General features: G+C 32.3%; 1 protein-coding gene across 1 annotated transcript; it reads left to right on the forward strand.

The window, feature by feature from the left end:
* Window positions 1-10,346: 10,346 nt before the first annotated feature.
* On the forward strand, window positions 10,347-10,745 carry LOC112690941. The gene has a single exon (XM_025565050.1). The coding sequence runs from the start codon at window positions 10,347-10,349 to the stop codon at window positions 10,743-10,745; it is 399 nt and encodes a 132-aa protein (XP_025420835.1).
* Window positions 10,746-15,192: the final 4,447 nt, after the last annotated feature.

Raw genomic sequence — 15,192 nt, forward strand, 5'->3', positions numbered from 1 at the left:
AAAACGTATTCCGATCGACTACAGTCGTTGTAATCATGCCCAAACGAGTTGTGTTAGACTTCTTTGACCTAACCGGAGGAAACGACTGTCCTATAGGAGTGATTAGTGATAACGCATTCAGTGTGATCAAAATCACTCACGAAGCCCTTTGGATCGGAAAAGTTCGTGAATGGATCGGGTCACATCTAAAGTATTGAAAGAAAAAAGAAAAAAGTGGGATTGGAAAAAGAGGAAGGGAAGTGGGATAATTTACGATGTTTGTTTTATAAATTGCTGTTGTCCCGTGTACGGTTTGTGACGAAAAAATCGATAATATTGTGCACGAGCATTTTTTTTTTTTTTTTTTGTACTATACGTGGTAAGGATTGTCGTTAAATATAGTCTTGAAATATTGCGATTTGATGAATTCCTACTATATAATCGTGGTACTATTATCCTTGGTATCCGGTATGCGTAACTATATATTATTTCAATGAGTTTTTAGTGTTGTCATTGATTATAGAATATAATTCTATAATCTATTCTATTAATTGATTATATTCTATAATCAATGGTGTTGCTATTCGAGTACAGAGTCTGGTAGCGACATCTATCGTTACCATAGCGTTATAGTATTATTTGGTTGTGATGAAGGAAAAACGATATCGTAATAGCGAAAGATGGCGCTGTTGTGATTGTAACAACGTTTAAGCCTCAGGTAGAATAAACGAAGGGTTCGCCGTCGTTTTTGGAAGTTATATTTCACATAGCTATCCAGTAGATTTTTGTAAAAACTAAAACAAATCTCGAATGCCGAATTCATTGTTGGATGTTTATTTAAAAAACCATAAGTTTGAATCAAAAAAATGTCCACAAAGACTACCTAATTATTAGAAGAAATAAAAATGTCTATCCTGTTAAAATTAATCACTAGTGAATCACTGACCAACTGCTATACAAATTTAGTAATATTATTATGTTACTATTCAATGTATTATATTATCTACAGTAGATTCTAGATAATTCAAAATAAAATAAACACCCTAGGAAATTTTAAATAATATTAATTTTAAACTACGAATTAAAATATTTCACCCTTGATAGTCCACATAAGTCGTGGAAAATTGAAAACAAATTTTTCGTTTTACTTACATTCTTGTATGTCAACAATCTATTTTGCTACACACGATCATCGCGTATAATAATTACCCCTACACCTAATTTATTTAAAAAAATAAAAATAAAAATCATATATCTTTTATTAATACTATATTAATACTACAAATGTTTTATGACCAATTTGAATAAATCACTATAACTATAAACGTTATAATTTTATTATTATATTATTTTATTTCATATCCGACACAGATGTAACTTTAAGCACGTTTATCTTGTCTAATTGCAAAAAGTTTTTATTAGTATACCAAATACACAATTATTTTAGTATTAATGTGTTAAAAAATTATTATCATAACTATATAGAAAATCCGGATGAATAAATATTATGCTTTCATTTATTTATCAATGTATTTAATTATTTTTACGAATATTAATAATAATAATAATAATATTTTGTTTGTGGCGATGCGAACCTACCGGTATGTTTATGCACACATGATTCCATACCGACGGGAAATTACAATAATCGTTTAATTTATATAATTTAAAATTTTAAGATTATTCAAGTAAACTAAGGTTTTTTTTTTTATCAAAATATTTAATTGGTTTCGTGTTTACTTATTACACGTATGCACCTAAACATTGACCTGATCGTTAATAAAATATAATTAAAAACGTTACTACGCTGCATGAACGAATTCCCCTGGTGACTGAATACTGTAACATTTTAATTAGGAAAAATAAAAAAAAAATTTCTTAGCGTCGCGTGATACGGCTCTTGTTAAAAAGTATTCATAGAAAATTGTAAAATAGAAACCGACTTGAGATTCTATTCAAAAACGGTTTCAAATGACGGAAAAAAAGGGACAGAAGAAGATACTATGTACATATGAGTTTAAATACGAATGCACGTGTTCTGCAGTATTTTTTTCTTTTTTTTAAATAACTACGTTGTCCTGAAAAAAAATTAAAATAATATTTGAATCAACTTGATTACTATATCATTGTATCATACACATGGGGTTTTTCGAAGATTCACGTGATCGACAACAGATTGATATAATAAAATGAAAAATAATAAAAATTTGATAAACTCGTAAACTAATATAAACAGGGACCACAATTAAAGCAACGGTGTTTTTTTGCAACAGATACGGGTTTCGTATTTATTACATGGCACGTAATTAGTAGGTAATCTCTACTATCATATTGTCGCACTATTTTTAAAATGCTTTAATCTAGATCGGTAATTTTTTTAACATTTTTGGATGGAATTTTTCCTGCTGTCTACTGAGAATAAAAATAATCATGGTCAAATTGAAATTTTTTTAAACAATTAATAAAATCCAGATTGACGGATGGCACACTCCTGTTTTAACATTAAGTCATATATTTGCAGATCCTACGTGGTTATTAGTCCTATCTTGGGAGTTTAAAACTCTATTATAAAGGTTCCAAATATCAGATGGAAAACGTGCGTCTAATTCTACCATTTATATTTGCCCTACCAACATAGTTGTCTTCAATGGTTATAGGCGATATGAATTCATTTTAAGATAAGATAAAACAAATATAAAATATGAAGGAATGTCATATAACATATAATATTTGAGTTTATACACAATTTTTTGAATAACGGCGAATTGTCTCTTTTCGGATTTAATCCGAATTATTATTAGATTTGATGTAATATATTAATCTATAAATTATAAATTATTTATTTATAATGTATAATTTTTGATTTACTTCATAACCATATTATCTCAGTTGACTATCATTGTTGGAAAACATTTTTTTAATTTTTAATTTTGTCTTTATCTTAACAACATTCTACTTTATTGTGTAGACAATAAACACTGGTTGCAGAGACTTTTCTCAGGATTAAAATCAAATTTAATGACAAGCAATAAACTAGTACACCATTAATTTGGCCAGAAAAACGGTCTAAGGAATGAACAGTAAATTTTATTTACGTCTACCCGAGGCATTATCAGTTACATCAAGTAATTCGAAGAGGACATTAACTTGAGAGTTTACGTGCATTTCTTGATTTTCTAGATAGGTAACATTAGAACCTCGATATGACTTGACATTTGTGGTAGATAATATTATTATAATATTATGAACGAGTTTGATTCGTTTTTATTATTAGTATCATTACAATATTTTAACATAAGTATCCCCTGTATGCAATTTAAGTTTAAATATTGATTTTTTTTATTATTTGAGCATATATTATCATCTGAATTCGAGACTTAGAAAAATTAAAAACCATTAAATATATATGTTATGCAATTTCTACGAAATATATAAAATGTATAGTTATTCGTCAGCTATTATAGACCAAAAAAAAATAAATTAGAAATTCGTCAAGTATTTTGAAAAAAAAAATAGATAATTTATTCAGTAATAAATATTATTATATTTGTATATTAAACGTTTCACCTTGGAAATCATACTTGCAAAATGTTTTCGAATATTTTCAATTCTGAAAACTATTATGTTTAATAGAATATAGACATTTAGGTCAAAAATAATATTTTAACACATTTAATAAAACAATGTTTAAAGTAAAATAAATCGTTACGATTAAGTTTTTCTGAACCGAATTTGAAATACTATAGTCTATGTTTGGAATAACACTAGACTATTCAAATAGAAATAGCTATCAATAAGTAAAAAATCAAAAGAAAAAACTTTTCAGAGTTATCGTATCTGTGCATCAACAAGGTTTGCTATGATACATAATTCCGAAAGGTAAAAACGTCACGCGCAATAATCAGCAGTGAGTCGATATGTATATGGATCTTTATGATGACACATCGGTTATTAAGGTCATATTATTTTTTCGAGTGAACTCTGGTGGTCACGGAGGTCCGTCTATCAATAATCCACTATATATTTATAAAACAGCAATTGTCCGTCTATATGTGGTTAGGAATATCCTGTAACGAAGATACGCAACGTGAAAGTGGTTTCCACTCAACTATCCTCGATTTTGGCGTTGGAAAATTTTCTGGTACACTCATCCGAAAAACGTTCGCTTTATTCTGTAATGTGCCGGGTGCTTAGTTCGACAGTATAACCACGTAAGTGTCAACAATAGTGTTCAATATAGAATAGAGAATACTAGATGATGATATTACGGTTATTTTATTAACACTTTAAATGAATAAACATGAACAATTTAACAGTAAAATTATATTAACAGGTATAGCTTAGAAATTGGATGAATGAATACGACTGAATTTGGTGCTCAACCGGAGCCCTCATGTATGCTGCTGGATCGTGTACTTCTTCATTCGTTTGATCGTTTTCGCCAACTGGTTGCCCTTGTCTTTGATGATCGGCCTGTTCGAATAATGATGATGTCGTTTTGAATTTCGTTATTTTCTTCTCAATATTATTATTTGGTTATTTTACAATTCGACCATGTCTGTTAAGTTTATATTTTAAATAGTTCGCGGTTTTTCGCGTAGGAACATTATGTTGATTGTATTATAAAGTGTTGTATAGTTATTATAGTAATATACTTATAGGTATAGTAATTACAAAGTTCGTACGAAGCAATCCATTGATATGTAGTAAATTGTAAGTCGGACGGCCCATTAATTTCGGTAATTAAAATATATAGTCTGGTAAAACACATAAGAATGCACTCAGATTTCAATTATCCTATCCGGTTGATTAAATAGTAATGCTAAAGTAGCGTCATTAGAGCAAGTCACGTCCGGTCATCCAGGCAAGGTTACCTATATACACATAAACTTTTGTACGCTGATTGCATAAAAGTTTACCGTACATACGTAATATGTATTTACATATTGTACGAGTTCACGTTTTGTATCCACTTCGGGACCGGCTGTAGTCCCAGGAATTGTTTTTTGTACCTACAGCTATAACGTGGATTTATTGATAACCGAGCACTGCAATTCGTTATACTGTCATAATATTGATTTACACGCATGAAGGGATCCAGGGGGAGCGAGCAAAGGGCCTCTCTGTAACACACGTTTGCTAAATGTTTATATTAAAATTTTCGTCTATCAAATGTTATAATAATTTATCAAATGATTAGTTGTGAAAACTTAGTTGTATACATGTATTGTACTTATTGTTTTATCACGTTCAAACAATTAAACTGTACAAATGAATACATCCATATATGTATAGATTAAAGGCAGCTTGCTTAAAATGTTATTTACAAGTTAATTTATGAACACATATTTAGTAACACGATTTGAACGTTTTAATAAACAGACTTTGTATTATAGAGTCATCTATTATATCTGTATTTTAGACCTGAGATTTTATGAGTAAACGTAGTTATCTTGAATTTGGCGGGGGAAAAAATGTTGTCTATTAAAAATATCTCTACATAAAATTCAAACGCCAATCACTCACTGTCTAATCAGCGTACAGGTAAACCTGCCATTTTGATTCTTTTAAAATATTGTGTAAGTGTACTTATTACTGTAATAATATTACATATAATGTACAGGCTTACTAAGAAAGTACTTTCCGATAATTACATTTTAAAAGGTCGGAATTTAAACTCTGGAAATATAAACTGTTTTTAATTTTTGGTTAACTTAATAATATTTCACTTTATTAAATATGTTTATTTTAATAATGATCGTTTTAGATATATTTATAAATTAAGTATAACAATAAATACAAATAAATATCATTGGCTCTCCTCAAGTCACTCAAACCACCAAATTATAACAATTATCCATTATTCTTATTATATTATTTTCTTTTATATAGATTGTATAATTTTCTAAACCAAAAAAAAAAAAAAAAAAATAAATAAAAAAAATAACATTAGAATACACGATGATTGTGTACTCTTTTCGTCTGGAATTTATTTTTCATCGAAGTATAGGGATTTATCTTAAATAGTAAAATATCTCCGCGGTGAGGTTATATTTAGGATATATTTAGTTCTGTAAATTAAAATATGTACTCGTAGTCAACGAAAATATAAAATATATTGTAATGTTCTGATAAAATAAACGATTTACTTTATTCGATTTATTTGAAATGTTCAAACTTGATAAACGTGATTATTTTATTGCAATTTGTATTCCTACGAAACGATGTGGTAAAATGGAAATCCATGAAAAATGTAATCTTGTTTAATCTCAGTTTTCATCGTACAATTTACACTGATCCGCGTCTCTTGACCTACCCTATCACCTTATTTATTAGATCGGTAACTTGTTTATTATTTATGCCTCAACTACAGTGATCATATTAAACAAATTAGTAATGTAAGCGAACACGTAGTTGTGGCGCCCTAGAAAATACATTGTTTTAAAGGAAATATTATTGATAGTTTAAGTCATTTATTTATATTATTTGAATTATTTAATCCTAGTGTACTATGTATGCGTTAAAGATGAAATTATATTTATTGCGAAACCATTAGGGCTGAGATAAAAAAAAAAAAAAAATTGGTAAGCCCAGACAAAAGTAGGTACATTGTTTTAATTATTTATAAATTATTTACTTGTTTAATTAATTTAATTATTTACTTGTAATATCCGATCATATAAATACCCGATAAATATTAAGTCGAATGCATAAACGCTCTGTGCCCGTTTTTAAGTTTCCTTCGAAACTAGTTACCCGTTTTTTACGTTTATTAGTTCACTAAATCCGGAAAAGTGCGTGCTTCGACTGGTGTCGCTTTCGAGTCAGTCTGTTTGCTATTTATTCTTAATTTTTTACTTTCAGTCAATTTTTTAATTAATTTGTGCGCATTGTTGAAAGGTAATAATTTATTATAAGTTTATACTATCACCTAATTACGGTTGAATTCTTATCGACATCGATAAGCAGCGTCGACCCGTGGAGGCTATCTCGTAATTCGAATTCGGCACGTGCCAAGGTCGCCGCCTATCTTTGTTATTACACCGGGTGCAAATTATTTGGCCTATTTATTTTTGCTAAGGCGCCTTATTTTGTCCTTTGTTTATCCGCACGTTTTCACCAGTTAGTCGAAAACGCAAAATGACTAAAAACAATGATCTTCTTTCTTCCGAGTTAAACAAATGGACTAAAAGCATGCTCGTTGACTATATAGTGGCGCAGACTCTGCCCGCTGGTGTGAAGCTGAGTGACGACTTGTCAAAGTTTTTAAAAGATTCTTCTTCTGATCCTGTATCGCCTTCGCATGGAAACTCAATAAATATTGCTAATATTCTCCAATCCGTGGTTGTGGAGCTAAAATCCGTAGCTCTTAGTAACGCTAAGCTACATGATAAGCTCAACCACCTCAATGCGGCACCTAATGCCCAAATTCCCAAATCAAATACTCAACTCATTAAACTGCCAGTTGTTGTACACCCGAACTCGGTTACGGGTCCCCGTTCTACTCAACCCACAAACCTATTGACTGCCAGTCAATCTTCGTCTGTAAAATCTAAATTCATTGTTGGTTCTTTAAAGAACTCATCTTCCAAGCTGTTATCAGTGCCTGTGCGTAAGCATGTTGATATTTTTGTCTCGAGGCTTGATCCAAGTGTTACAACTGCCCTGCTAGAATCTGAATTGTTCAATGGTTACTCAGACGTGACCATCAGCAAAATGGTTACAAGGCACCCATCATACTCTTCGTTCCATATTCGTCTGCCTGCTGAGAAGCTGGATATTGTCCTCGATCCTGCATTCTGGCCCGATGGTGTAATGGTCAAACGTTTTTGGGGTCGTCTTGCTCCTGAGATGATTCAAGACGCAACTCCAAAAAACTGATATCTTCATGTTCGTCTACCTGTCCTCCTCTTAGTGTGGCGTACGCTCCACCCACTTCCAGATCTGGTGTTGTGAAGCACCCCGAAAAACTTATCAGCCAAGGAGTGAAGCTACCCATGGGCTACTATCAAAACTGTAGAGGTCTAAGAACCAAACTTAGACTTTTTAAATGTAATGTTGCTGTGTTTAATTATATTTTCATTTGTTTAACTGAAACGTGGCTTACTAATAGCTTCCAAGACACGGAATTAGGTTTACACAACTATGTTGTATTTAGGTGTGATAGAAGTAGTCAATCCAGTAGTTTTAGTAGAGGAGGAGGAGTTCTCGTTGCCATTCGTAACGATGTGGTCCATAACTTGTTACCTGCACTCATTAACAATGTTGAATATTTATTCGTTAAATTTTATGTAAATAATACTGCTTATATTGTTTGTTCCGTATACATTCCTCCTAATAGCCCTATCCCGGTATATGAGTCCTTTATGTCTGCTGTTCAATATATTATCAACGCTAATCCTGGTTCCGTATTTATTTTCTCTGGTGATTTTAACCTTCCTGACCTATCCTGGTCTAATGACAATTTTGGCTTAATTTATTCTTCCTCTAGCCCTGCAATCCACTGTGTTCCTGACGTTTTCGCATATAATAATTTTTTCCAACTAAATCTCATACCCAACTCTAATGGTAATTTCCTTGATCTAGTTTTTTCCAATGATTCTCGGATCAATATAGAGAAATCCGTTACTGGGGTGGTCCCTTGTGATCCTTACCACCCAGCCTTAGATATTATGCTTACTTTTGTAGATGACTTACCTTCTATTGATAGTTGTCATAAATATTTTAATTTTCGTAAAGCCTGTTATCCTCGTATTAGTGTCTTCTTATCATCGTTTAACTGGTTAGAAACCTTAACAAGAACCGATATTGATTCTGCTACGTGTGCATTGTACGATGCATTACATTACTGTGTTACAAGTTTTGTACCCTTAATTGTTTTCAAACCTTCTAAATTTCCATCTTGGTTCTCTAAAAATCTAAAGAACATTGTTTTTGCCAAGAAAGAAATGCACGCTAAATACAAAGCATCACGTAATCCTGTTGACTACAATAAGTTCTCTAACCTGCGCGCTCAGTATAAGTATTATTATAAAAAATGCTATAAAACATTTTTGGATAACACTGAAAACATGCTTAATGTTAATCCTCGTTTATTCTGGGACTTTGTACGTAAGCGTAGATCTAACAATGGTATTCCCAACTCTGTCCACCTCAATGATCTATGTGCCACTGGTCCTGAATCCATCTCCAGTCTTTTCTCATCTTACTTTAACTCAGTATATGTGCCTTCCTCAGCAAGTAGCCTACCTGTTATTCCATTTGCGTATCATACTTTACCTTCTGACTGCATCTTTGGTATCGAAGATGTCGAGAACGGGTTAGCTGCACTAAAAAATGTACACTCCGTTGGCCCTGATGGTCTATCTGGGACCTTTTTGTATAACATCAGATCTGTCCTCTGTTTTCCTTTATGGTTACTCTTCAGGCGTTCAATGGATGATGGAATTTTTCCATCAATGCTTAAAATCAGCTCAGTCACCCCTGTGTGTAAATCTGGTGACAAATCTAACGTCACGAATTATCGACCCATCTCGATTCTAAGTCATATTGCCAAGCTTTTCGAACACCTAGTACTGCAATCCATTCAGCCCTCGGTTGACTCTGTACTAGTCGACGAACAATATGGTTTCCGACCTGGACGTTCTTCCACTTCGAACCTAATTGTGTTTAATAATTTTGTCCTTGAGGCATTTGAAAATCGCTCCCAGGTAGACGTGATTTTCACTGATTTTGTGAAAGCATTTGACCGTGTCGACCACGCTATCCTAATTGACATCCTCTATAAGTCCGGTTTTGGCGAACCTATTTTGTCCTGGTTTAAATCATACCTGTCCGATCGTGTCCAGTGGGTTAAAGTGCTTGGATCAAAATCTGCTGTCGTTCCTGTTCCATCTGGTGTTCCCCAAGGTGGTCACTTGTCTCCCCTGCTTTTTTCGTTATTTATAAATGGAATTACGAAGGCTGTTCCCAATTGTAGATTCCTTATGTTCGCTGACGACCTGAAACTTTTCCGAAAAATCGAATCTGAAGCTGACTGTCTCGCCCTTCAGAATGAGTTAGATTCCATTAGCTTATGGTTTAGCACTCTTGGCCTCCAATTTAATACTAATAAATGCAAAGCTATGTCCTTCACCAGGCGCCGGTTGGCAATCGATTATTCTTACACTATCAATGGTTCAGTGATTGATAGAGTTACAAGCAATAATGATTTGGGCGTTCTTTTCACTGCCGACCTGAACTTCCGCCCTCACATTGACTCTATCTGCTGCCGAGCCCTCAAATCGCTTGGCTTCGTAATGCGCACCATGAATGAGTTCAAGCTGTCTGGATCTCTCAAGACTGTCTAATGCTCTTTAGTCCGAAGCATGCTAGAGTATGCGTCTATGCTCTGGGACCCATTTGTGGTAATTGATTCTTGCCACTTAGAGCGAGTACAAAGGCGCTTTCTGTCGTCTGCAGCTTACATGCTAAAAATTGTCCATCCTCCGCATGACTATACTCCAGTATTGCGCGCACTTAGCCTTACATCTTTAGCAGATAGGCGCGTTAAAGCTAATCTGGTCTTTTTAAAAAAGTTAATCGATGGTTCATTAAATGCCCCTTCACTGCTCGTCCAAGTAAACTTTAAAGTTCCACATCGGGCCACAAGGTCTCGAGTTCCTTTTACTGTACCTCTCCACTGTACCAATTACGGTAAAAACAAACCAATTGACCGCATGATGCGGTTGGCTAACGAGGACCCCTCCTTTCTCAGTTTACCTTAAATTGTGTTATTTTTGTACATTTATTGTATGTAATTTTACTTGTGTCCTAATTATTTTATTTTATATTTACTGTACCTGTAATTCTGCTGTATTTTAGGCCATCGCCCCTTGTATATGTTAGCTATCTTATTTTACCAAATTATTATTGTGTACTGTACTAAATAAGGAACATTAATTCCGTAAATTAATTAATAAATAAATAAATAATAAATAAATAAATAAATAAATCAACATAGTGATGGTGTTGGACCCACTAACCTAGCAAACTATCAAAATTATGTACATTTTATTTCTAATTTTAAATCTTCTAAGATTCTACTTTTTTATTTATTTATTTATTGATTTTGATAACCTTATAGTTTAAACTTCAAACTTTTTTTTCTTATTCTCGATGTGTATATGCCTTCGCTGGAAGATATCTGTAATACGTCCTTCCTGCAGGGCATGTCAAAACTAATAATATGTCATAAAATTCACTTATTGTTCAAATTAAGAAACATATCGTGAGTACAAAATGAAGTAATAAAAAATATCAACATAATTTTTATGACGTATAACAAAATATATCTACACCGTATATCTTAATCAATATCGTATTATTATTATTATAATAATATTGTTTAATTTTTTAAATGTTTTGTATTTTTCTGCTTAACATTTATTCGTGGACGCAAAATATTCCTAATAATTATCAGGCGAAACGAACGTTTTGTAAATTCTACATTCAAAAAAATTCACCGTTACAAATAATTATCAATCTATGGTTATCATTGAAAATGTGGCACGACTAACAAATCGAAAAACACATTCCTTGCTTCACTGGGAATCCGAAGAAAACCGCGAGCCGACCATAGCATTTCCGTCTTACGACACAAATGGTGAGCAAAGGGATCTGTTCTAAATCACGATCCCACCACCGGGGTCCATATTTGTGCGGATCCCGACCACGTGTATTATTCGCAGACGGTTGCGCATCATCCCACCCCGCTACACATCCCGTGGCACGGGACAGAAACGGCTTTGGTTTTCCGTTGCCATTTATCATTCCGAAGGGATAAAATTACTTTTTACACCGCCGACGTCTTCTCGTCGCCCGGAGTTTGTCAGTCGCACGGAAAACGCGCTTCTATTGTTGTACGCAACCGAGTGCACGACTGAGTGAATTGATGAAAGGGCGCGCGTGCGTGTATACGGACAAGACGGCAATCGAGGGATTAGGGGTAAAAACATTCGCTCAAGGGACAACCTTAGTTAGAGCACTTGATAGCAATAGGAACGGCGAATGTAATCAACGACGTTAATGTTATTACATTAACATAAAACGTAATACGATTCGGAAAATGTACAGCAGATAAATACAAGTAAATATTTGCATACACTATTTTATGTGTATGATTATGCGGTTTCTCCTATGTTATATATTAAATATTAAAACGTATGACCGTGGTTTGACGAACGCAAAAGTTGAAAACATTACGATAACAAACTTTTTGGGAACAATTTTTTTTTTTGTAAAAGTTTTTGACTTTTCAACCATGTGTTCGAATATTTTTGATACTAGCAAGATCCGGGAAAATTTCTTCGTAACAGACAAATTTGAATAATTAATAAATCAAATATTTTCCTAAACAGCGATAATAAGTTATCGATATGTTCGAGTTATTATTTTTACACTTAAAGCAGCTAAAATTTTACTTAACGTATAGAAATTTTCATTGACCTAAAAGAAACTTCAAGTTTTCTAGGTTATCAACCTAAGCTTTGAATTATTCGGACGGCTTAAATTACGGAAATCTAAATTTCGCGTTGTTGGTAGTCATAACATAATTTACAGTCCATCGTGCAAAATACGAGTATTTAGGCATGGAAAAATAGTTAATTTTTTAAGTAGTATAAAACAATTTGATTAATTACGTTTTATTTTTAACTAAGTCGACAAAACCTTATTGAAATTTTTGTGGATCCGTTTCATCACAAACGATCGTTAACGTTTCTAATCTTTTATAATCTTGGAATAATAGTTTATTAAAAATAAACCAATGGCGATGAGAAATTTAAAACATATTGAATTTGAACGGTTGATTAAAAAAAAAAAAAACTGCTATGTTTCACACATAATACTGATGTAAAAGTCAGTGAAGTTAAGTCGAAACCATTCATAACAACAACGAAACGTAATTCAATTTAATTTTAACTCGTCTTGGTCCACTCAGCCTTCGAAAATACCGGCTCTTGTCACCGTATCATCATGCCTTAAAGTACAAAAATACTTGTATGTTTGCTTAAACCGATCATTTGGAGAACGAAAGAAAAATAAAAACAAAAATATATCACACAGAGTACGTCTTTTATAGCGTCTCGTATGTTCATGTATTGCGGTGCGCAACATTAAGTGTCGTACGCGTAACGTGACATACAATATGAACTCGTTTCGGCTTTTAGAACAGTCGTAATACCGAAGTCCTCAAAAACATTGTGAAACCGCGCGAGCGTCATTACAGACGGTCTCGCTGGCTTTTAAAACCGTACACTTTTTGCGTCTGCCGGTCGGTCCGAGTCTCTCGGCTGCGGTCATCATCAGCTACGATACGCCCGTGTGTCGTTCGCATTAAAATGATTGCCGATACGAGGACGCAATCAAATGCCAAGACTGCACTAAAATGAATTTATGTTACAGCTCTCCCTTGCTAACCCTTTCATTCCGAGTCCCAATCATGCATTATCGTTGTACCGTCGTCGCCGGGAAAAAATCTTACTTGCACAATTACACTAAATCATTCAGTAGAGTTTACGAGGAAACCGTTATTCTATAAAAACATTCGTCGACTTTTGATGAGATTAAAATAAAATAAAAAAAAAAAAATAAAATAAAATGCAATCTTAATGTATATACAGGCCAAATGTGAAATGGTCATTGTAAACTCTGATCGGTCATTATTTGCAATGCCTCAGTTTTACAAACCATCTGGATAACTATTATAAATGGGACCCGGATTTTTATGCAAAAATGACTGTTAAATATGCACATATTTATGCACTCAAAAATTCAAAAATATACAAAAAAATTCTTTATTGTGCGTTAAAAAAATGAACATCTTAAAACAATTAAAAAATATATTATGTGAAAAAAATAGATTAAATAAATTAGATAAATGCAAAATTAATAAAATAATAACAAAAAATATAATATTAATTTTGGAACGAGTACCAACAGGAGGTTACGAAATGTCTTTTTATATTTTCAAATTTGAAATTTCTACGATTGTCACGTAACATAGATTTGTATTTTGAAAAACTTTCTATGTCGCAAGACACGATAGGTGCATACTTAAAACAAGAAATGTCTTCAGTTGTCAACTCTTCAATGCCTTCATTGTCATTGCTTATTTCTCCACTTAATATTCCACAAATTTTTATAATTTGTGAATACGAATACCCGCGTAGCAGATTTTTCAGCGAAACGCGATAATAATATGTTCGTATCACGTTGCTATACGTATATAGCAGCGAGAGATTTGACCGAAAAAAGTACAAAATGATATAAACATATCTAAAATGTTACGATTTCAAATTAATGAAAAATAATTAAACTTTTACCGATATAATATATTAACAATTTTAGTCTAAGGGGGAAAAATTGTACTAAATTTTATATTATTGTACGGTAATGCATTGTATTGCCGTCGGATAGTGTTAAACAATTCAGCGATAGTTTGAAACTTATAATTAATTTTTTGTCTTTTAAATTTTTCTAATGCTAACAGTAGAAACTTTCGGACTTACGATGACAGTTAAATATTTAAATTACTAGAGGTATCGCACACAAACGACGTTGGGGTAATAACTTTTTAAAAACTATTAATATATTCGCCGTCAAATTATGTTAAACGTCAGATAATTGTTTTATGGTGTTATATTATGATGTTATGTTTGTCATTTAATTTTATCTCACTACTAAAATACAAAAAAAAGTGCTATACAAGTATCTGGAAAGTTGATTTAAAACGACTTATTCAAACTTCTTTGTTATGGAAAATGAAAAATAAAATTTCATACAAATATTGTGTTAATTATAAATTAGATATAAATTTTGAAAATTTAAAAAAAAATGCCAAATATGCATTTAAACGACTTCAAAACACATTCCTAATAACTTTATGTTATAAAAATATTGCAGTATATTGATAAAACTCGACTCGTAAACGTAAAAAAACAGATTAGTGATTTTTATTTCAATTGATTGAACAAATATCAAACAAAAACGATTTTTCAGTTTTAACGTTTCGTTAAAACCAACCAATGTAAAACTTTTGTTATTTGATTTGTAACATTGATATTTGTCTTCGTACTATTTACTATGATTAGATGCTAGTAGATATTCAATTTGGAAAACATATGTGAAGCGTGAAAAAAGTCTCCGAAACTTAACTTAACATTATATTATAAT

Source organism: Sipha flava, unplaced genomic scaffold (genome assembly GCF_003268045.1).
Source record: "Sipha flava isolate LNK unplaced genomic scaffold, YSA_version1 529_pilon_pilon, whole genome shotgun sequence".
Taxonomy (NCBI): domain Eukaryota; kingdom Metazoa; phylum Arthropoda; class Insecta; order Hemiptera; family Aphididae; genus Sipha; species Sipha flava.